The 26,364-nt window shown below is 32.6% G+C and overlaps 1 protein-coding gene across 1 annotated transcript; it reads right to left on the bottom strand.

Annotated features, from left to right (window-relative positions):
* Positions 1-14,028: 14,028 nt before the first annotated feature.
* Positions 14,029-26,043, bottom strand: LOC133181181 (uncharacterized protein C6orf163 homolog). The gene is made up of 4 exons (XM_061315720.1): positions 25,813-26,043; positions 19,974-20,176; positions 15,228-15,430; positions 14,029-14,454 (listed from the first exon to the last, which is right to left on the bottom strand). Exons 1-4 carry the CDS (start codon positions 25,946-25,948, stop codon positions 14,037-14,039), a joined length of 960 nt encoding a protein of 319 aa, XP_061171704.1. The 5' UTR covers positions 25,949-26,043; the 3' UTR covers positions 14,029-14,036.
* Between the last annotated feature and the right edge of the window lie 321 nt (positions 26,044-26,364).

Below are 26,364 nucleotides of genomic sequence, written 5' to 3'. Positions count from 1 at the left end.
CTTTGGTTGGTATTGGGTAATTCTAGGAATATAATGCGTCCGTCTGCACAGAATTTTTAAGAAGTGAATCCATAGATAGAATATTACTGCTTCTTTTTATTTATTGGTTTATCTTTTTTTTAATTTAAACAATGCATAGTTCACGAGTAAACAAATAAATGAAATAAATTATCAGGCCTATTTTTTTCAGATTTTTGTTGTTGTTGTTGTAAATACTGCCATGGGTAATAATGGTAATTAAAATGCCCAATACCAAAAATATTAACATTTTATATAAATGGGACATCATCATGATCATTGAGAACATGATAAGAAGGAGGAGGGGTAGTGGACGGGTGGGTAGTCTCTCTGTATCTCTAAAATAAAAATTAATGTTTCCCTTGAAAAGTCAAGAAAATTTTATTTGCATGGTCAGTGGGATATTCAGTACAAGTTTAAAAGTCCAGTCAGTACATAGCCTCAATAAAGCCCCTTCTTCTTCTTTTAATTCACGACATTTTGATATATTGTTAACCTTCTATGATGTTCAAAATTGTATCATTCACCAACCATCCTTGATAATCAATAGTAAACCATAAATTTTTGTCACTTCAAATCCCATTTTTGTGAAACGTAGAATGAAAATCAAAAGCTATACGAGCATTCATTTTACTTTCATAAACATGATTCAAGTTTATATTTTCGAATTTTTTGACAAGCGTTTGTTTGTATCATCTGTCCTTAAGGGGGGGGGGGGGGGGTATGCAATTTTATATTAATTGTTTGCTATCAATTATGAATGATGTAAAATTGTTTGGATTTTAATTTTTAAATTGAAAATGAAAAAAAAATTTATGACTTAATCCGAAGGTTTAGTAAAAGCATGGAGTTTGTTTTTCATGAATTTCTATTGTAGATTCATTTGTTAAATCGACTTGCTGTGTGTTAATATCCCTTGTGTATGTTTTGTTAGTTCCAAGCAAATTGTGACAGTTTTGCTACCTGGGGAAAACAAAAGACTCTTAAATGCCTCTAGGTATATACATACATGTATCATACCCTATGGAGATCTGGGGTGAAGATATTGGTTTCTTGGAAGTTAGCAAGGGGAGGGGGGGGTAGGTTTAACAGCAGACTTAAGTTGCTTTATTAGTATTCAAACATTTACTGCAAGATTAACAGGTAATACAACAGAAGTTGATTATTTTTCTGTGAAATCAAACTCAGATGACAAATATCAAAAAAAAAAAAAAAAAAAAAAAAAAAAAAAAAATCAGATTGAGCTTAACTTGGGATCGACACCCCCGTCCAAAAATATAGTCCCGTCCAAAGCTAAAGCGTTTAGAAGTCAGCAGAGTCAATATCTCGAAGTGGGTCTTGTGACGCATTTATGAATATGTCCTATTATTGTTTTTTATCGATAAAATAAAAATAAATCATTTATAAAATTATAGCTTTAACTCTAGCTTAAAGAATATCTATGTCCGATCTAGGACACTATAGCATAATACGATACTCTTTACAGAGTTATGTCTCTTTCTAGAATGTAAGTTATAGATTTTAAATACTTATGGTCTTTACGTTTACGTGATTTATTTTTTTCATCTAAACAATAATAGCCAATGTAACTTTTATTTTAAGAAACTTTGGACGAAAAGGAATTTTTTTTAAAGTTTAGTAGAAAAAAATGACAATTTATAGATCCTTGATTTAAATTATAGTAAATAATCAAAGCGGTCCCCTTAGGACTGTTGGTATATAAAGAAGATAATATGTCATCCTACTATATAACTTCAATCACCTTGTTTTAATGTTATCCTGTAGATCACATTCGCATTTCAAAATATCTTTCGTGGAAGAGCAAACTGATTAAATTGTAAATAGAAAAAATGAATAAAAATATATAATTTGAGATTTGAAAGTTAATGATGTACCATATGTATTTTCCATTTGAAAAGTATACACATATACTTAACTTTCCTATCAATAATCTTGTATTCAAAGTGTACAAACAGTACATATTTCAGATAATAGATGCAGGACTTGTGAAATAAAACAAAGGGCTAATTGCAGCCTTATGTCTGCCGATAAGGCCACTGTTGTTTAATTTCAAGTCTATTTCAGGTTTTTTTTTTTATATACATGTATTGAAATTTTACGAGATTGTACAAACTTAGCACTGCACATCAACACCAAATACAGAGTAAGAGTGGAAAGCTAAAGATTCACACATTTTATCGTTATTCAGTAAAACAAAAAATAAAATTAAAACAATTTTAAAAAATCAAGCAGAAGAAATGTTGCCCCCATATGCAGACGTCTCTTTTACGCTACGAATATTATGCAACAAAATTATAAAAGTTGTATGCTTCTATAAATTCTTCATCAGTTGAGCCCACCTCCTTACATGTACCCCACCCCATCTCAAAAGAGTACTGAAATTGCTTCCAAAGGCTTGATTGTATTACAGTATCTTTGATTTGCTGAAGAATTTTCAAGAGATCTAGAGTAATTTATTGATTCTGGAAAATCTTATATAATGTTGTAAAAGAGTGATCAGATTGAAATCATTGAATGGATTCCAATTTCACACCTTTGAAAATATATTGTAAAATTTAGCCTGAAGGGAATATTCTCACACCTTTTTTTCCCAGAACTTCAATGTAAACAGTGATATACACATATATTCAACAATTCATCTCCACACCGACTGATGATGACTCGAGCCATTTCCTGTTTATTATCAATTTGTGTATATACTTTGTTTTGGAGTACCTACTCTAAAAATTATTTTAAAACATTTTCCAAGAAAAAACAACAACATTTTAAAGTGTTGATTAATGGACATACAAAAATATGTATAGTTATAGTTTTTTTTACTGCAAAACAATGAAGATGACAATGGCTAATAATTAGTAAATATAGTTAACCTTGTTAATTAAGTTTAGGTAACAACATGTTGGACTAATTATATTGTTAGTGCTATTATCACATGAAAACAGTTATTGGTATCTGTTTCGAAAAAAAAAAAAAATCAAAATACATGTATTCATACATGTATACATGAGGCTTCATGGTTTGCTCATTCAAAGATCTGTTGCAACTCATTTTCATAATTAAAAAACCATCATTTATTCAACATTTTATTTTTTTCTTATTTAACAGATTAAAAATATATATTCATAAAATATACTTTTCTAACATTTCAATTTAATTTTACCAATTTATATATATGCATACATATAATATGACCTTTCCTATTACAATGCATTCAGTACTGTCTTTTATGGTGCAGATTACAATCACTTACAGAATTTAGACTCAATTTACCAGAAATTGTATTTTTCATTTCATACCTAAATGTTTGGGAAATTTAATGATAATAATAAGTGTATAAATTAAATGAAGAATATCTAACTGTGCCATATTTCATCGTAAGTTTTTGTATGAAGAAAAACTATATAGGTATACATCTCAGCTCTTTGATTCATTCCTTGAAAAAATTATCAATATAATTACAATCCTTTAAATTTAAAAATGACCCAAAATTTAAAGTTATACTGATATAGAAAAGAGTAGAAATTCTGATATTGTAAAAATTAAGACTTCAATTTTCATGGGGAACATTTGCCATGTTAATTAAACTCACCTAATCATACTGGTGTGTTCTCTTAAATGGCTATATATAACTTTTTTTTATTTCTGAATGAAATTTTGCCAATTTGATATTATTTTGCTTGCAATAGCATGTACTTTCTAAATGTAAAATGATAAATTGTAAAAGGACTGACATTTTCATAGGGAGAATCCATCATCATATTATACTCCGTCAATCATACTGGTGTGTTCTCTTGAATGGCCATAACTTTTTTATTTCTCAATGAAATTTTGCCAATTTGATATTATTTTGCTTGCAATAGCATGTACTTTCTAAATGTCAATTGATAAATTGTAAAAGGACTGACATTTTCATAGGGAGAATCCATCATCATATTATACTCTGTCAATTGTACTGGTATGTTCTCTTGAATGGCCATAACTTTTTTATTTCTGAATGAAATTTTGCCAATTTGATATTATTTTGCTTGCAATAGCATGTACTTTCTAAATGTAAAATGATAAATTGTAAGAGGACTGAAATTTTCATAGGGAGAATCCATCATCATATTATACTCTGTCAATCGTACTGGTGTGTTCTCTTGAATGGCCATAACTTTTTTATTTCTGAATGAAATTTTGCCAATTTGATATTATTTTGCTTGCAATAGCATGTACTTTCTAAATGTAAAATGATAAATTGTAAGAGGACTGAAATTTTCATAGGGAGAATCCATCATCATATTATACTCTGTCAATCGTACTGGTGTGTTCTCTTGAATGGCCATAACTTTTTTATTTCTGAATGAAATTTTGCCAATTTGATATTATTTTGCTTGCAATAGCATGTACTTTCTAAATGTAAAATGATAAATTGTAAGAGGAATGAAATTTTCATAGGGAGAATCCATCATCATATTATACTCTGTCAATCGTACTGGTGTGTTCTCTTGAATGGCCATAACTTTTTTATTTCTGAATGAAATTTTGCCAATTTGATATTATTTTGCTTGCAATAGCATGTACTTTCTAAATATAAAATGATAAATTGTAAAAGGACTGAAATTTTCATAGGGAGAATCCATCATCATATTATACTCTGTCAATCGTACTGGTGTGTTCTCTTGAATGGCCATAACTTTTTTATTTCTCAATGAAATTTTGCCAATTTGATATTATTTTGCTTGCAATAGCATGTACTTTCTAAATGTCAATTGATAAATTGTAAGAGGACTGAAATTTTCATAGGGAGAATCCATCATCATATTATACTCTGTCAATCGTACTTAATTGTGTGTTCTCTTGAATGGCCATAACTTTTTTATTTCTGAATGAAATTTTGCCAATTTGATATTATTTTGCTTGCAATAGCATGTACTTTCTAAATGTCAATTGATAAATAATTGTAAGAGGACTGAAATTTTCATAGGGAGAATCCATCATCATGTCATATTACTCCTTTAATCGTACTAGTCTGGTGTGTTCTACTGAATGGCCATTACTTTTTTTATTTCTCAATGAAATTTTGCCAATTTGGAATTATTTTGCTTGCAATAGCATGTACTTTCTACATGTAAAGTGATAAATTACAAGAGGACTAAAATTTTCATAGGGAGAATCCATCATCATGTCATATATTACTCGTTAATCATACTAGTCTGGTGTGTTCTCTTGAATGGCCATAACTTTTTTATTTCTGAATGAAATTTTGCCAATTTGATATTATTTTGCTTGCAATAGCATGTACTTTCTAAATGTAAAATGATAAATTGTAAGAGGACTGAAATTTTCATAGGGAGAATCCATCATCATACTATACTCTGTCAATCGTACTTAATTGTGTGTTCTCTTGAATGGCCATAACTTTTTTATTTCTGAATGAAATTTTGCCAATTTGATATTATTTTGCTTGCAATAGCATGTACTTTCTAAATGTCAATTGATAAATAATTGTAAGAGGACTGAAATTTTCATAGGGAGAATCCATCATCATGTCATATTACTCCGTTAATCGTACTAGTCTGGTGTGTTCTACTGAATGGCCATTACTTTTTTATTTCTCAATGAAATTTTGCCAATTTGATATTATTTTGCTTGCAATAGCATGTACTTTCTAAATGTAAAATGATAAATTGTAAGAGGAATGAAATTTTCATAGGGAGAATCCATCATCATATTATACTCTGTCAATCGTACTGGTATGTTCTCTTGAATGGCCATAACTTTTTTATTTCTGAATGAAATTTTGCCAATTTGATATTATTTTGCTTGCAATAGCATGTACTTTCTAAATATAAAATGATAAATTGTAAGAGGACTGAAATTTTCATAGGGAGAATCCATCGTCATATTATACTCTGTCAATCGTACTGGTGTGTTCTCTTGAATGGCCATAACTTTTTTATTTCTAAATGAAATATTAAAGTAATGATTTTAAAATGTTAAGTTTGCAATGAATTATATGGCAAAAAGCTTTCAAAAATAATTTTGACCCTTGACTGTATTAGATTAAAAGAAGATGGACTGTTTTTCCCTGTACATTAAAGAGATAAAAACAATTTCCATTCTCCTGTAGGATAAAATATTCTATAAATCATTTTGTTAGAGAACTTTTAATCCTATTAGTGACAATTATAGAACTTCTTGTCCTATTTCACAAATCATGGGATAAAAAATCCCATGTAAGGTTAAAAATGGGAGTTTTGCTTCTATAGGAGAAAAAATCCCACAGAACTCATTTTTCTCCCACAGAATAATGGTGGGATATTAGTTAGGAGAGAAAATCCCACCATAATCCCATGGGATTTCTTGATTGCAGGTGTAATATCTTTTAATCTAGAAGATATTCAGGTGTAAAGGTTAGTCCATGTTGTGCGATTAAAAAAATCCCACCAGATGACATAAATGGTTTCCATGTATCTTTGGAAAAGTGGTTGGCGAAAGTCCGGACAAATGTCGTGTCCGGAGTTAAATGTCGCACTGTTTTTTATTGATTTACAGCATATATTAAAGTCAATTATAGGTCCGCTGAGTTGATCATGAGTTGTTTTCATAACGGGTAGTCCTTCTGGCCAGTCATCGTCACGGTTTGTAACATCGTAATTACACAGGTAAATACTAAGATGTCAATCCATATATTTTCCATAAGAAATGAATTACCGGGAGATGTCTCGTTTTCTCTGAATATATATTAATTGACAGCGTTTATGAACAGCTGTTAAATCACAGGCCTTTGTAAACCGGTAAATCAAAAAAAAAAAAAAAAAATCCGAGACAAAAAACAGAAAATATAAATGTCTCTGGAAATAACATTGCCTTTAGATAACTAAAATAAATTAATTTCCGCCGATTTTTGAATTAATCTGAACATTCATTGATGTGTACCTGTACAAGCAGTGTGTATATTTTTATGAAGCCTTCGTCCAAACGAACAATATAATAAATCTCGAATGAATTAACTAACCCCTCAGTACACACACATTCGCCTACACCTGAAATCTAATCAAAATCAGATCTTTTTTACGACCCGAAATTCTGATAGTCGCTGTATTTCTAATCTGATTGACTATACATGTACAGTACAGACAACGCGGATCCCGTATTTCCCGCGTCCCGTCGCGGTATAAACACAACGCGGGATTTGGCCAGGTGAGACAGGTTAACCGCGTTCCCTCCGCGGGAAATTCATCACCTACCTGTCCCCGCCGCGGTTAAATCATCGATCAAGTAGTATCGTAAACAAACGGGAGTTATCCCCCCGAACAGGAATTTTGCGAAATTCCCTCTTTTAAAAAAACAAATTAAAATCCCGCAGTGTATGTATATTTATGAAAGTATTTTCTTGTATTTCGCAAAAGGTGAAAATAATGAATGAACAAAAAAAAATTGTAAAGCAGAATATATTTAATCGTTTTTTTGTTTTTTGTTTTTTGTTTTTTTTATTTTTTTTATTTATTATTATTAATTTTGTTAAGTTATATATCAATACTAAAGCGACATCTTTTTTAAAATAGTATCAAGAAAACTATTTATAAGCTGAGTCATTTGAGAGTTTAACGTGACAAATTTTAATGTCGGAAATATAAATTCTAATAACTTCTCTTTTCAAATTATATGCGAACTGCAATGTTACATAAACGTGCTAAACAATAGTCAGTGCGAGTTCCGATTAACAGTTTTCAGCATTCCTATGAGGATAAAAATATATCTATATACCGTTCATGTTTTTTTAAACCAAATTTAGAACAATATAATTCATTTAAATAATTTCACTTTACTGTATTAATGTGCAAGCATTTCCCTGAAATTGTCGAATGACCGGAAAGCTGTAATATTCGATGGTGAGCTTTGCAATGAGTGGGCGCGTGAACGTTATAAAAGATATCAATAAAATATAACAATTTTTTTCCCTCCATATTTACTTCTTTTGTAAACAGTGGTTTGTTTTTAATTTAAACATTTCTCCAATTACAGAAGATGGAATGTGCATGGTGATGAACTTCACAAAACAATTAAAACGGGGGGGGGGGGGGGGTATATCACTAAAACTTATTATTCTCAATAATACTCAAGAAAAAAAATCAATTCCAAGTTTACTTGAATATATTCTGTTTCTTTGTGTATTAAGTATTAGTCGCGATCATTTCCTGTGTATAGGGATTAGCAGAGCAAGAGCAGGAAACGGCATGCCCTAGAGGTTTCACACCTGTCCTAGAGTACCTGTGCTAAATTTCTTTGCATGTGCAAGGCGTTGTCTAGCCATACAACACACCAGTCCCTTCAACGTTTCATTATTTCATTATTTCTTCATTTTCAAATGTAACTACAACTATGAAAGTTACGCGAGTCAATATATACTTTTTTTTACCCTGAGTGTATATTAAAAGGAAAATTTAAAGATCAATCATACTTTTAAAACAAATTAATAGAGTTTAAATGAAATAAAATAGATCAAATCAAATTATGTTTTATTACTTTTTTTTAAAATGACGACGGGCTTGGTATTTATGTTTCTGTTTAATATATATGTACATGTACATGTGCATGTATTATGCAAGTAGAATGTAAAATTAAAAAAAACGTTCAGAATGTTACGGCACGTGCAACGTTTTTCCTTCGGTCAGTTTGTTGATTTATCGGGTCCATCGATTAAAACAAAATATTCATGATAGAATTTCAATGAAATGAATTGCTTCTGGATTATTTTTTTTCCAGTTTCAATATGTTGTTTCTGTGAACAGATAATATACTGTAGCCGATTTATCAGTTTATTGTCCAGTTGTGGACTTTGACTAATTCTACGATCAAGTTTCTGAAAAACACCGAAATAGTGACAGCCACAGACACTATTTAAGGTCTTCCGTTTAAATAGGACGATTAAAGACAAAAATATCTACCGAAACAAGATCATCGTCGCAAGCCACGGGTTTTGTGTCCATTCTATATTTCCACAAACCCGTGGCTGCCTCCTACCAAATTCTCTCGTTCTCGCGACTGAATCATTGAATATTTATTAAGTGACGCCAGATTTACCCTGACCAATGAAATCACTCTGTACCAATTTTTGGTACGCTTAAATGGCGGCGCCCATAATGAAATCATGTTTGCTATGCGTGGCAGATTTATTGAAAAAAAATACGATAGATCCTGAAGAACAGATGTGAGTAACGTATATTCTAAAATACTTACAAGGTTTTACATTAAAATACAGGGTTTCGAATGTAGACGTTGTGTGAGAACGCTGAATAGCGTTACTCGTTAAGAAAGGAAATTCGAACCGAAGTTGATGTACAGCTCGTGGTTATGGTTTCATCCAAATACAAGATAGACTGATCATTTTCATTGGTTCTGACTTGAAGCGTCAGATGTTATTCCATTGGTTGAATGTATGTTATTAATATTCATGAGAACAAGAGAAATTAGAAGGAGGCAGCCACGGGTTTGTGGAAATAGAATGGACACAAAACCCGTGGCTTGCGACGATGAAACAAGATATAATAACATATTTTGGTGACATGTGGTAGGTACATGTATATGATATTTTAGGCCCGATATCCAAGAGGGGTCCAGTGTTAACAAATGGAAGTGACTTACCTTCTCTATTTCATAATACCGCGGGTATGATTTTTTAATAAAACGTTAATTCTACGTTATTTTTATGGATTTTTTATATGGAATACATTGTAAATGTGTACTAGAATATTAATTTATGGAAAAAGACGAATAAAAATATTCTTGGACCCCGGGGTGTATATTGGGGGGGGGGGGGGTTCCTGTCCACAAGCACCTGTGCAACATTCAAGCTTAAAAGACCATTCAAACAATACAAATCAGGAACAGTGCAACTCTTTTGAAATCAGAGGTAGAATCAAGTGCCATGGATCTGTCATGTTTTAAATTTTGAACTTACCAGTTGTCAGTATTTACTGCCACCCGGTAAATTCAAAATTTATAGAATGAGAGATCCTTTTCACGCTAGCACTTACCCCGACATGAGACCTTATACGGTCTCATCCAAAGGACCGATCTCCACGTTTTACTACTTATCCAAACTGGGCTTAAAACATTCTCAATGAATTTTTTAATCATTATGTTGAACCTAACAAATCATTCCGACTCGCTGTATGATCTGAAAAAACATGGCTGAACTTATCCATTCAGAAACTCACAGACTGGGATTGCTTTTAACCAGTGTGTGTTATGGCCTTGATGCAAGGTCATTTGGTCGAGTCAAGGTCACTGACAGAGAAACTATAATTTCGCTACCGTATTTGTACTATTGAAACATTGCTGGTATCATGCAGAGTGTGACATGGCCTTGACTCAAGTTCAAGGTCACTAAGGATAAGATGTTTTGACTGTATGTATGGACTAAAAGAACATGACGTGTCAATGTGAACTTTTCAAGTCGGTAACATACAGATTGGGTTTTATGACGAGAGTGTGTCATGGTTTGACGCAAGGCATTTGGAATGTTCAAGGTCACGTACATTCCTTTACAGTTTTTCCTAGCGAAATATTGTAAGTTGCTTCCCCTTACAAGATTGCTTACATGTATAACTTTAGAATGTGGCATGACCTTGACTCAAGGTCACTTCTTCCTTCTGCAGCTCCAACGGAAGACCTATTCGTTGCTTTGCAACGAGCTCGCTCTAGTTTTTTCTACATATTGCATTTTCGCTGAGTTTCCTCCATTGTTTATTCCTCCACGTGCCCGTGCTAAGAATAGCGCCACGCGAAGTTTCATAAAAACGGGAGGTAACTCTAAAACTAAGAAGACGATTGGCACTTTCGTACATTTTATCAGAAAGATAATAAAGTTAATACTTGAAAACAAAGCATGAGGAATTGATTAAATACAAAGAATAGGAAATTTTGAAAGGGCTCATTTTTTTCTGGGCATACCTACTGCTCGTTATGATCTTTTATCAAATAGTGAACATGTTGGAATTTCCCGAAATTACATGTTTGTATACTACAGGATAATTAATTCTCAAGATATTGATCTTCAGCTGATTGTATGTCAGGCGCCGTTTTGGTATTTACTGCCAAAAAGTGATATCGCCTATTCGAATAGGTGATATCACCTATTCGAATAAGTGATATCACTCATTCAAATTGAATAGGTGATATCACCTATTCGAATAGGTGATATCACTTATTCGAATAGGTGATATCACTTATTCGAATAGTTGATATCACCTATTGGAAATGAATAGGTGATATCACCTATTCGAATAAGTGATATCACCTATTCAAATAAGTGATATCACCTATTCAAAATGATTAAGTGATATCACCTATTCGAATAGGTGATATCACTTATTCGAATAGGTGATATCACCTATTCGAATAGGTGATATCACCTATTCAGAAGCTGAATAGGTGATATCACTTATTCGAATAGGTGATATCACCAATTGAATAGGTGATATCACCTATTCGAATCTAGGTGATATCACTTTTTGGCAGTAAATACCAAAACGGCGCCTCATATGATTGACCCTCCATTGTCACGCTTCCCAGCATAGTCGCCGATCAGCGACCGTGTTTGTTTGCACAGTTCGCTTTCCCTCGAGGCATGCCAGATGCATGGCAGTCGTAGTATAAACACAATTAACTACTCAAGTCATTAAAAAGTAGGTGTAAATACTAAAATGCAATAAAAATTTAACCATGGCGGCCGCCCATTTTAACCATGGCGCAGCTCATTTAACCATGGCGCACATAAATTTAACCATGGCGGGCCGCCATGGTAAAACCCCTTGTGGAGAACCCTGACATGTATACAGGAGGCATTATCAGTTGACAGTATTTTCCCTTCTTTAACAACAGTTCAAGTTAATGGTCAGTGAATGTCAACTGGCTACCATTCTATTATGTATCCACATTGCATGCATTTTCCAGGTTTAGTTAGCTTGAGTTATCAAGCATATATATCAACAATAGGAAAATATATATTATTTTATTGCTTTTAGTGTATATTGTACAAAAATAAAACAAGTGTATAAAAATAATAAATTTGTGACTGGATCAATGGAGAGTTACAAGGCAGAAATGGATAATCTGGTGACTCAACAATGCTCACACAATTTATTACATATAAGTATGTTTAACCTTTTATACCATTACTAAACTGCTTTACTTATATTACATCATCTTCGCTAGCCAAGGGTTTCTGATACGCTACTCTCCTCATAAGTATGTTTATGAGTAGAGTAGCGTATCAGAAACTCTTGGCTAGCTAAGATATTACAATGGCAGCATGCTACACCATTGATAATAACAAATATTAATGCAAAAATCTGCAGAGAAAAATCAAACATTAATAACTGATTCACAAATTAACCATAAACCAAAATGTGAAAAAATGAATTCCTCTTCAAGTCTACCTAATAACAAAAGGCCTATGGGCCACAATGCTCATCAGAATCACTTTAGTCCTCTTGTTCTTCAAAGTATTTTTAAGATTTTTTCCCCATTTATTCCCATGAAAAAGTTTAACTCCATATAGTGACTATGGTTTGAACAAATCTGAATCTGCACTATCTGAGGATGCTTGCATATTATATGACTAATCATGGCCTTGTTGTTCAGGGAAGAACATTGCTATATATTTCTATGTAAAACCTTGATCCCCTTTTGTGGCCCCACCTTACCCCTTGGGGCCGTGATTTGAACAAATTTAAATCTGCACTACAAATGAATCACAGTACTTTGTTGCCAATTGTGGCATCACGAGATCCTTGGAGGCATGATTTGAAGAAATATTAATATTCACTGTAACAGGAAAGCTGTCACATTTCATTTTTTTCTGGCCCAGTGGTTCTTAAGCTTTTTGAGACATCCACCCTAAATTTGTCTTTTCTTGAAAATCTCTACTTTTAAGAGCCTTTTATTTGAATAATCTTGAATCACCTTCACCCAAGGATGCTCTGTGGTAAGGTTTGGTTGAAAATGGGACTGTGGTTCTGCTGGAGAAGAAGTGAGCAATGTGAAAAGTTTATATAAGGACATACAGAAGATGGATGAAATGCACTCAGAAAATCTCACTTGAACCTTGTTCATGTGAGTTAAAAAGTTTTTTTTTTCAAAGGACAGAGTGCATGCCCTAGGTGTTTCAGCAGATTATATGCTATCATTCATTCTTTGTACATGTATTAATTAAAAAGAAACCCTGAGCCCTGGTATATGCTAGCACTCTGTATATTCTGTTAACCAGAATTAAAAAATTCAACAGAACAGCAAGCACAACAAGCTGATACTTGGTTTCCTTGATTAAACTATCAGGTAGTGACTTGTAGTGTACCTTATACTTAAAAATGAGTAGTAAATAAGATGACTACAGACTTACAGATTTCACATTGAGGGCCATAACTTACTGAAAACAGTTGATAAATACTGTGCTGTAAATGGATATTTTTTCAGTGAAAAATAGTGCACAGTTTTAAAAAAAAGTTGAAATCCAAAAATAGGTACATTATTGTAAATTATTCATCCATAATGGATATCAAGAGCCATACACCCTGCATTTCCAAGACTTAAAAGATACATGAGTATTTTTTTTAAACTACCATGCATATAGCAATTGTTTAGATAGATTCATGGTTCAAAGAAAATTCTAACAATCCAATACTGGTATTTTTAACAATCAGTAACAAAAGATTTTAAAAATGCAGGCACTTGCAGTCAACAACAGAAGTCTTTAAACATCCATGTCTCTATCAACAAATAGTAAAACAACTATAAAAATAATAAATCATTTAAAGAAGAACCCTGCTCTACACCTATACATCACAGGAATTTTCAATACTGTCACATCTACCTCTTACTGTGTATAAGAGACAATTAATATAAAGTCAGAATATTATAGCTAGTGCTTCATGTAATGCAGTCTTCATACAATAACCCATTTAGATTAAAGAAGTACTGATAGTTTCCCTTCTTAATAAATTCAGCTCTTACACAATGGTAGGCACCCGACCAATCTCATCAATGTATATAGGTCGTACCATGTACCCCACTTGGCCTTTAATGGAGTCTGGCAATCTATCAATGAAGTCTTGGAAATCAGTTTTGGTATCGTGTAATACCTCCTCCACATTTTTCTTGGCCTTTTCTATACAGAGTACCTGGAGATTTAGTTTGTCTATAATGTCCAGTTTTCCTTTGATTTCCTCTTTAAGTCTAGCATTAATCTGCTCATACTCCTTCTTTAATTTTTCCAGTTGTTCGGCTGCGATCTTTTTCTGGGCCACCTCCATTTCAGCCACTGCCTTCACCCTCTCTTTGTCCTTCCTCTCTTCTAGTTCTTTTAGTGCCTTTTTCTTCTCTTCTGCAGCTACCTGGACTGCCTTCTCAAATTTTTCCTGTGCTGCCCTACAAAGATTGAAAAGAGGAATATATATTTCAACACTGCTAACTTTGTTTTTATGATTTCATTTGTTGATATAATTATTATCTGCCAGAAAATACGGGGGATGATCAGCTTGTTAAATCATGGGTAAAGGGAAATAACCCCTACAAGGCTCAATAACTGCATACACTGGTTTTAACACAATTATCAAAAATTCTTTTTAGTCAGCTTCCTCATTTTTTCATTAATATTTTTTTTTTTGGGGGGGGGGGGGGGGGTTAAATTACCAAACATTCAAGGTCAGTACAATATAAAAACATCTGAACATCTTCAATTAAGACTTAAATTTGGTAAAGTCAAGGTATTGCTGCAAATTATAGGATGATGCAATAAAATTCAAGCACGTTTCAATGACAGTGAATAAAGATTTAAAATCTTTTATAAAGGAATTATCACATTTTCCAAAATTTTTTAAAGACAATTAACAAGAGTGAAATTTGAAGATTTTTCATTAAATTATGAAAACCAAGATAAATCATATTCATCAGGAGATAAATGAGATACATCCATAAGAATGAATTTCTTGGGGAAAAGATTAGAACTTTCAACTGATTTCATATCTTTGATGATTTAAATGAAATCATAAATAACCTTAGTACAATAATTATACTGTAGTTATTTCAAACTTGCAAGTAACAAAGCTGATCTATATCATTAATATCTATTTAGATATGTAATTGAATTGACTGTAAAACTTATCATAAATCATTTTACAGTAGCTCCTAGCAACACATACTTGGCAACTTTTTTAGCCTCCTCCTCTGCTATCTTTTTTTCCTCCTCGCGAGCCTTTAACACGGCCTCTACCAGCTCTTGATGGCAGCGAGCTTCTGTTTTCTTCACTGCCTCCTTTAGACGCTCCTCAGCCTCGGCTCGTTCCTGCTTGACTTGTTCAATTGCCAATTTCTGCATTGCCATCTCAACCCTTAGAGCCTCTTCCTATAAGTAAAATTAAAAGCATAAATTTAAAATATAATAAATAAATGTAATACAAATGTACATGTACCAGCTTTATTTATCATATATACTGTAAAATGTACTTGTTTGAAAATTAGTATGTGTATATCCTGAAGTAACGATTCAACCCCCCCCCCCCCCACCTCCCTTTGAAATATTCTCCATTCATAAAATTATAGATCGAATGAAGAACTAGTGTTTAGTTGCTCACAATGAATGAAATACTAGTACTTTGACAATCAAATGAAAATGCAATGCTGGATTTGCTGTATTGAATGTATTACAGGCATATAGTATCAAAAAGGGGGGTAGGAGGCAGTGCTACCCCCCCCCTCCCCTCCCAGCCATTTTTTTTTTAAATGTAACCTTTTACTGTTGAGAATGTTCATTGAAAGGATGGTTGGTCCCCTATTTTGAGTTGCAGTACAGTCAAATCAGGGTAATGTGGAAATATGATAAACATGTATCAGGGCTCTAATTGGCGACTAATTTAGTCACACTGGCGCCTAAAATTTTTCTATAAGTTGCCAAATTGGTGACCATTTATACTTACTTGGTGTTCATCAAATTACTGAACTAAAAACATTTTCATTTTTTTCTTTATAAAGAGCAGAAAAGAAGTTTAAAAGTTAGCAATGGACATGTCTCTTTATATTGACTAATATCAGTTTTTAAATTGGTGCCTAAGGAAAATTTACCTGGCGATTAAAAATTTGCATTGGCGACTAAATTGTTTTGATTAGGAGCCAGATGGCGCCTAAATTTTAGAAGTCACGTAGAGGCCTGTGTATTACTTCTAAAGTACTTTCTAAATCAATTAATTTGCCTTGCTCTCAAGTCTGAAAGTATCAAACAAGATTACAATTTACATATTCTTACTGCAAGTACATAATAATGATTTCTTCTTTTTTTGAGACTTTTTTACCCTCTCTTAGAAATTTGACTTGTGAAATAGTTTATACATGTACACTGATGAAAGTTTAATAACTAAACATTTTCGAGGGCATGTGATACTCCAGTTAGACTTATCATAGCTTACACTGTATACCTCACGTAACAAGGTGATTGACACATTCAGACTGTACATTTGTATAACCTGCATGATACTTCAGGTGGAAAATTCCTGGTGGAAAAGTTTAGCAAGGTCATGTTACTGCAAGTCTGTGCATCATATATTAAAGTATATAATAAACAGATAAAGCAGTTAAAGGTGTAATATACATGTATACTGTCTCTCTTTTTATTTCCAAAGCAATAAAGATTAAATACTGAAGGGCTGAACCTTTCTAATTCAAAATAAGATCAAAAAATTATTTGAAGACCAAGGACTTGTTGGCACGTGTTTTTTTGTGGAGGTCTGTCTGTCCCTCTGTTTCTCTGCAGTCTGTCTGCAATTTAATGCTGAGAACTATTAATGAATAAAACCTGAAGACAATTTAATTTTTTTTTATTTAATGGGTTCGTAATAGCAAAGTCAGTATAAGCATTGGAAGTGTATAAAACGTGCTGATAATTCTCTTTTTCATGAGAGAATATACATGTAAGCATGTACTTCAGACAAATGTTGCCTATGACTAGACATTGGAGGTCACACTTTTTCAAAATGAATATTTTATAATTGTTGACTTATTGAACATATTTTTTAAAACAAAAATATACACTTTGGGAGGTTTTAATATGTGTATATATGAATGTGGGTGGGTGAGTTAGAGAGGGAAGGGGTCATTTCATCTAAATTTGCTCTTGCTTCCAGCCCTTTGGAGAAACTATGGAAACTCATACTTGAAAAGAAATTGCATTTAACCTTAAAGTATGTCATGAACTTTATGAAAGGTCATTTTCACAGCCAAGGTCATTGATTTTCTAAAAGAAAACTAAATTACAATTGAAATTTCAGCATACCCTCAGGCCTGTTGTGTAAAATTTGACAGAAATCACCTTTTAACTTCACAATTTTTGAAATGAATAAAAGTCTTGAATCCCAGAGAGAATTATTTCTCTTATCAGAGAGTAAATAAACCTTATTAACAATTGCAAATGAACTGAGTGTCACATACCCAACACCAGGTCAGTTTTGCAAGTTGAAGGTCACCAGCAAAAAATATTAATATATAAATCAAAGATACCCCACACCTGATGCAAATGTTGTTTATTTAAGCAGGTGTTATCATTTTGGGAGCTTCTTAACAGCAATTTTTAGTTGGGAGATAATTTCAAATCCCTGAGAATTATATAACTACTTTACACTCCTTTGTCATGTATATTTAAGAAATGAATTTAATTTTTGAAGATTCATGAGGACATGAACTACGATGCTTCACGCCGGCATATTTGATGAAGCGCGTTAGCGCTTCATGATAAATATGCCGGCGTGAAGCGTTGTAGTTCATGTACCTCATGAATTTTCAAAAATTAAATTCATTTCTTACATTTACATTATTTTTCTGATGAGTTTCCACAAGTTACGCCATTCAACTGTTATTTTTGAAGCAAAACAGTTTGCACTATAGTTTTGACGTCAGGCACGGTATTATGACGTAACAATAGAGATATTCATGCTCATCTCATGGTAGTTCATGAGAAAATGAACAATCTTTTAATTTGCAAAGAATCTTCAGGAAAAATACTTGGAAATGTAAATATATACCGGTAGTAATGTATTTAAAGAACAAGGCATATTGGATTCTTAATTTAATAAATCACACAACCATTTTTCATATAACATGTACTAGCTTAAATGGGCATACTTATATGATATTGCCAAAAAAATGTAATAAATGTCATGTGCTGTATTAAATGTACAATTATATATGACATCAATGTATATACTATACCTATTTTGGGGTTGTTTTTTTTTTGCAGTATACCTTACCAAATTTTCTTTATCTTATTTCAACAAGGTGGACTTTGACCACAAATTAAACTTAGACTAAGGTAAGGTCCTGATGTACTAAATAGATAAACCAAAGTTTTTTGCCCCCTTTTTATATTACCGATCAAAATGTGATCTAGGTAGCTGGATATTGACTTCTTGCAGTCAAAGAAAATGTCAGTTTGCTTGAGAATTTAATTATATCAAAATAGTTTTACTCTGTTTATACTAAAGTAGAGAGAAGCCCTGTCATAGTTTGGAAAAATTATCAGAACTTGTTATACTGACTCTATCACCCAGAGAATGTACTGAACTAATACTTTGCATCTGTTCCCTTCATGTTTTTCTTTTGGGATACTCCTTGGTTTGTTTAATTACTGCATAATCAGGTGACAGTTGACAAAGTTTACTGATAAAAGCTTCCTCTGATAAAACAAGAGCACGTACATCATCATTTAATTCATTCAGTACAGTGACAAATGATTAATGGCCCACATGGACTACAAGAGAATGGCATGAACCACAGACAAACACACAGACAATGATCATCAGTGCAGAAGCTGGACATCTCTACAAACAGGGCCTGTGGATTATGCAATATGATTTAAAGAGAATCACCAAACCTTCTGCGGGGTAAGAATCTAAGTATGTACGTAGTTCAGATTTAAAGTTGATAGTGATAATGGCTGCCCTGCTGCTTAAAATATTTCAAAGTATTTGCTGGACAAGACAGTGTTTGAATACACATTCTTGAACAAATTCACAACTTAAGCATTATTTCTAATTTTATAGTATTATGATGATTTTGTCTAAACAAAACTTCTGACAAATAACATCTTTATAGCTCAAGTTCTATTCAAACACTTTAAACCTTGACCAAAGCTAAGCAGTTTACCCTCTTCTCCTCCAAAGTTCTGTAATATCAATTCATATTATCAAAACAAACTGTACGAAACAAAACTGTTTAATGGCAATTGGATTGTACAGAAAAATTGAAATTTGACCTTGACAAAGTCGAGGATTCACCCTAAATCGTGAAAATGATGCTCTAGCTGGGTTGTCAAGTTTGAACTTCATTACAGGCAAAGCACAACTTTTTTTTTCTTCAAATATTTGCTATATCTGAACCTTGTTTAAATTTTCTAATTCAAAAGAGACTTTCATTTGCTTGGTGTTAATGCCAACTGTTTCTCCATTGTGAGATTACAGATGAGACAATACTCTAACACTTTTATTTCCTGTATTCCAATGACCTTGTCCAAATGACTGACCAGTTGTTGCTGTTCAACACACACCTTCTAGTTAAAGATCATACTAAGCCAAACTCTCAATTAATGATCAAGTTATGAGCATACACATTTTATTGCAGACAGAGAGGCTAATCAAACACAGTATATATGATGTCTTGAAATATTTGGTCTAGGGGGGATGAAAATGCAAGAATTACATTCTTGAATTAATCATCATTCATCACCTAATTCTGTATGGATTTTTTCCCTTCAATATTTATTATTCTTAGAGTGTGATTGAACTAATAGTATAAGCCAACTGTAATGTTTAGAGACTAATAAGCAGAATTTACATGCAAGTGCTATAAATTGATAATTCAATGATCATCATGTACACCATATCTTAATGTTGTTTTATAATAACCTTCAATGCCTTTTCATGTTGTCTGTTAATTTTCTTGACCGCCCTCTCCAGGTCTATTGAGGAGTCCTCTCTTGCCTTCAGCAGTGCTGCTGCCTTTCGTTGCTCAGCTTCTGCCCACACTGCTTGTTCAGCATCCCTGATTGCCTTCTGTTTCTCTTGTTCATATTTTTCCTGTACTCTTTTCTCCAAATCTCGTCCAAGACCTGTGTGAAATGGAAGCGTGCTCAAAGTGTATATTTATCTGTGCTATCTAATATCAAATTGATGATGAATGCAATACTTTTGGAAAATTGCAACATCTGGAGCAAGACATAATACATGTATTCATTTTATAATATCAAATTGAAGATGAATGCAATCTTTAATAGACAGCTGTCTTATAAATATGAATGTTCAATGAGGTGCATTGATTGATATAAATTTAACCAGTATACTTGTAAAATTGCAACATCTGGAGCCTTTGGAATGGGCCTGCTCACAAACCTTAAACCTGACTCCTTCATGTATTTTAATCTACAAAATATTTGTCAGGGCACCGTATGAAGCAGATTGGTAAATGCCAATGAAACCTCAGTAAGATTTGGGAACTTACTTAAGTTAATTGGTCAATTTTTGACTTTACATGACATTGATTCTTTGAAAAAAAAATATTTTTATGCATGAAAAAGATCTTAATCGGAAAAACAATACATGTTGAGCCTTGAATACAGATAGTTTGAGCATTTATAACTCCTTCAAGCTACAACGCTAAATCCAGAAGTTTTTACTACGATTATAATAATAATCTATACATTACAGTGTATAATAAAATATGGGACATTTCGCTACAATTGACAATTCGTGTTAAGACATTTCAAGCCTAGATGCTTCATGCCAAAATCCCAATTATAAGTATCCCTGAATTTACAAGCATTCACCTGTTAGTTTACTTATCCATTATTTTAAATATATTTGTTTTTATAATATTAATAATTCTGTAAATTTGAATTGGTCATTTTATCTACTCACAGTATTTTCCTTGTAATTTTGCATAATAGCTATTGGAAGTCTCTAAAATAGTTTTAAACACCTTTGAAAAACTATAAATCAAACTTTTGATTGTGATTGTTAAATAAACATAATTATACATCAGCTTTTGCATTGTTAACATAAATGATCATCATCGTCATTTATATAAGCCGAACTGAATGAAAAAGATTGACGAAAAAACTAACATTTTTTAAGGAAGCTCTAAACACTAATGAAAAATGCTTTTTGGACTTTGAGAAAAATATATCATATAAAGGTGCATATATTCAGTGTATGGCTATCTAGTTCATTTTCAACATAGGGTACCTGCCTTATTTTTGCAGAAAAAATGTTCTCAGACAATGAACTATTTGTGAACAGGAATCACTGTTGTTTACTTGCATTGGGAAAATCAATGGAAATAATGTATTCAATTACTTAATCTTGGTCATAATTCATAAGAAATTTAATTCATAAGAAATTGTGTCATTAATTGTAGATTCCCATTTTATATTCTATTTTTCTTCTAAGGGCAGATCACTCTAACTCAATAAAACTACCCTACAAATAGAACTCTTTAGTGTGCAGAGTTTAGAGCTTCCTTAAAGCACTTTAATCAAGTAAATATTTACTTAACATGTATATATTATATGTATGCGCATATATTGTACATTAAATATGGCGCTAAACGTATTGGCACAAAAGGCATTTAAGGGTGAATGGTCTCGGCAAATCATCAATAGACAGGTCCAGTACAATCAGTACATTTAGCTATGTAGCTAAAATTACCTACCTTAGCTTTATTTACCTACCTCAGTAGCTTTATTTAGCAAATTTTCACAATTTTGCTTTTTATTTTAAAAAGACAAAAAATCGCAAATAAATGCATACTAATATTTATACTAGGGATTATTTAAAAAGCAATCCAATGCAGAGATAGTTCTAACAATGCTGCGTTTGAACACTTTTATGGAAAAGATGTATTTCCATTGTTTGAGTAACAGTTCACCACCTTGTATGCGATGAGGCATGGATAAGTATGACTGCTTCTCATTATGCCCCGCCATGAATATGGCCTGGGCATATAGTGTTTGTCATGTCCGTCTTCCGTCCTTCTGTCTGTCCTTCCGTCACACTTCGCGTTTAGCTCTGTTCAAAGCTCAGTTTCAAAGAAACTATCCAAGATATTTTTATCAAACTTCATATGCTGATTGATATTGATGAGAGCTATGCAACTGCATCAACATTTTTTGACCTTGACCTTTCCTTTGACCTTGACCTCACTTTTCTTAAATTAGTGTTTAGCTCAGTTTTAAAGATGCCATTCAAGATGGTGTAATCAAACTTCATATGTTGATACATACTGATGTAAGCTATTCAACTGCATCAACATTTTAGACCTTGACCTTTCCTTTGACCTTGACCTCACTTTTCTTAGTGTTTAGCTCAGTTTTAAAGATACCATTCAAGATGGTGTAATCAAACTTCACGTGTTGATACATACTGATGTAAGCTATTCAACTGCATCAACATTTTTGACCTTGACCTTTTCTTTTGACCTTGACCTCACTTTTTTTAAATTAGTGTTTAGCTCAGTTTTAAAGATACCATTCAAGATAGTGTAATCAAACTTCATATGTTGATACATACTGATGTAAGCTATTCAACTGCATCAACATTTTTTTACCTTGACCTTTCTTTTGACCTTGACCTCACTTTTCTTAAATTAGTGTTTAGCTCAGTTTTAATGAAACCATTTCAGATATTTTTAACAAACTTCATATGCTGATACATACTTGTGAGAGCTATTCAACTGCATCAATATTTTTTGACATTGACCTTTCCTTTGACCTTGACCTCACTTTTTCTTAAATAAGTTTTTAGCTCAGTTTTAAAGATACCATTCAAGATAGTTTTATCAAACTTCATATGCTTATACATACTGATGTAACCTTTTCAACTCCAGCAACAATTTTTGACTTTGATCTTTCCTTTGACCTTGACCTCACTTTTCTTAAATTAGAGTCAAACTTCATATGCTGATACATACTGATGTAAGCTTTTCAACTGCATCAGTATTTTTTGACCTTGACCTTTCCTTTGACCTTGACCTCACTTTTCTCAATTTGTGTTAAAATGTTGCATTTACTAATATACCCTCAGCGGGGCATTCATGTCCTATGGACATATTTCTAGTTGTGCTCATGTTAACCAGAACTGGTTTTCTTTGTTATTTCATTCAAGAAGTAACCATTTGGTCACAAATTAACTGTTGTATATAGCCCCAAAACATGTAGAACTTTGATTGAAATTGCGCAGAAAATGAAACATCTCCAAGAGTGATTTTTTCATGAATTGTTTTCAGATGAGCTTAAAGTTGAAAATTATCACGGCATCAAAGTGCAATTTTCTGCACACCCTGAGAAAAATGCTAATTTTAAGAAAAAAGTTTGATTCAGTAGCTAAATAAATCCACAGGTACTTGTGGACAGGACCCCCCCCCCTCCAAATTGCCCCATAGGTCAGAAAATATTTTTATGTATTTTTTTTCATACATTATTCTTCTAGTACACATTTACAATGTATTCCATAAGAAAAATCCAAAAAATAACGCAGAATTAACGTTTTACTAAAAAATCATACCCGCGGTATTATAAAATAGAGAAGGTAAGTCACTTCCATTTGTTTACACTGGACCCCTCTTGGATATCAGGCCCGAAATATCATTTACCTAATATATGTCACCGAAATGTGTCATGATATCTTGTTTCGGTAGATATTTTTGTCTTTAATCGTGCTATTTAATTACCCAGGTATCCCATAATAATCCGAGTATTCATCGTCAAACGTGAAAAATGCTACAAGATTTGGAAATGTCAGAGTAGAAATTACGGAAGTGATACAAGAACGACACCTAGCGTGTAACTCTCGAGTTCCGAGTGTTATAGAAATAAGGGAAAAGTCAGAGGTCTACGAAAAAGTTCGGGAAAATTTTGATAAAGAAGTCGAAATTGATTCATTAGAATTAAATTCTGCTTAAGATTTTCGAGATGAGCGAGGGTAGTCATCAATATTCCCTTTAAAGGATGTTATCATTGATACCAAGTAGCGGTTTAAAAATCGCTTAAACATTATAAACTTGACATGTAAACCCCCCCCCCCCCACTCCACCTCGGCCGCCTTCCCCATCTGCGTGGACATGGAATTTTCATTAAATTGTGTCTGCAGAAAGGTGGATATCCGTTAAATTAATGTGGTAGTAAATATAATATTTAGAATGATAAACTAGTTTTAAAAATAAGTAAAGACAGAAATGTGATTATTTAAAACTGTACAAAAAATCTCTTTGTTTCCCCATTTGTTATGAATTCGCCACATGTATTTAATCAATATTGATTAATTTGGGGACGGGGGCTGTGCAACGTCATTACAAGTTACAGTTTTGGAGAAAAACAAATTGACCGGTTGATGAATGGTTGTACAACCCATGCAATATTTAAACGTCAATTGCTACGTAATACAAGTTGCAATTATCTAACTATGACTGTTAGAAAAGACGTACCTGAAGAACTTTTTAAAAAGTCTTTATTTTATAGAAGTTAAGCTTCCGTTTGTTTAATTAAAATAATAGCAGCTTGATATATATGTAATCAAGGCCAGAAATAAACTCAGCAGTGCGACGCGAAAGTAAAGAAGAGCATGAAAATTATTTTTTTTTAAAAATGGGGTTGATTTTCATTCTTAAGAATTAATTTTGAAAAGACTCACATTTAAATTCCTTGGCAAATGATAATCATCGCATAAGAATATTAAAAAATACACATAATTATTAAGCTTAATATTATCGGAATTAATTGCAAGCATGTCCATGTAGAAGGGGAAGGGGGGTTAAATATCTTGTAAGTTGTAAATAAATGTTTAAGCGATTTTTAAACCGCTACTTGGTATCAATGATAACATCCTTTAAAGGGAATATTGATGACTACCCTCGCTCATCTCGAAAATCTTAAGCAGAATTTAATTCTAATGAATCAATTTCGACTTCTTTATTAAAATTTTCCCGAACTTTTTCGTAGACCTCTGACTTTTCCCTTAGTTCTATAACACTCGGAACTCGAGAGTTACACGCTAGGTGTCGTTTTTGCATCACTTCCGTAATTTCTACTCTGACATTTCCAAATCTTGTAGCATTTTTCACGTTTGACGATGAATACTCGGATTATTATGGGATGCCTGGGCAATTAAATAGCACGATTAAAGACAAAAATATCTACCGAAACAAGATATCATGACACATTTCGGTGACATATATTAGGTAAATGATATTTCGGGCCTGATATCCAAGAGGGGTCCAGTGTAAACAAATGGAAGTGACTTACCTTCTCTATTTTATAATACCGCGGGTATGATTTTTTTTAGTAAATCGTTAATTCTGCGTTATTTTTTGGATTTTTCTTATGGAATACATTGTAAATGTGTACTAGAAGAATAATTTATGAAAAAAATACATAAAAATATTTTTTGACCTGTGGGGCATATTGGAGGGGGGGTGGGTTCCTGTCCACAAGTACCTGTGAATAAATCTATTTCAGGTAGGTAAATAAAGCTATGTAGGTAATTCAAGCTACGTAGCTAAATCTAGTGATTGTACCAGACCTGACAGAGGGAGAAAGTTCCATTACCAGCTCCTTAATTATGCTCGACCTAACTTTAAACTTTTAATATAAATCATTAATACATATGCTTGAAACATAATAAACACATTTTGGATTCCTGACCGAGAAATATTTAGCTTAAAATACAGTAAGAAAGAAATAGCAATATCATGAACCTATAATCTTTCGATGAGTGTTTCCTTGGATAAAGACTGGTCTTGTTTCCTCGTATCTTCTAGGAATTCCCTTATATCTTACTAAACTATTTGTTGATGACAAAGCCGGTAAGCTTAAAGAAACAGGGTCAGCCATTGTCAATAATTTAGAAACACAAATAAATGCACTAATTTCGAAAAAATCGCAATACCATCTCTCTGAAATCTGAAATTTGATGCCTTGGAACTCAGAAGGATATTATTACGCACCATAAAACAAGAACACAAATAAATAGAAAATAAATATTAATTCGACTTTTTATGTGTAAAATGTATTTGGAATATAGCAAATATTTTTATGAACACTACAAAAAATGTCAACAGTGCTTGTCAAATATTTTAAGCTCTGTTATTTTTTTGCGTATGAATATATATTAGCGTCCCATGTTGCTACTGGAGAGATCACGAAATCTGCGAGAGTGCACGAGATTATTGACGTCATTTTTTCTCAGGAAACTTGGGTGAAAGGTAGGTAGAAGAGAAGTGTTGAAGAATATAATGAATCACAGGTTA

The sequence above is a fragment of the Saccostrea echinata genome, unplaced genomic scaffold (genome assembly GCF_033153115.1).
Source record: "Saccostrea echinata isolate AGI-Se365-2 ecotype Australia unplaced genomic scaffold, CSIRO_AGI_Sech_v1 ptg000008l, whole genome shotgun sequence".
Lineage (NCBI taxonomy): Eukaryota > Metazoa > Mollusca > Bivalvia > Ostreida > Ostreidae > Saccostrea > Saccostrea echinata.
This window is presented reverse-complemented; position numbering and strand designations above follow the sequence as displayed.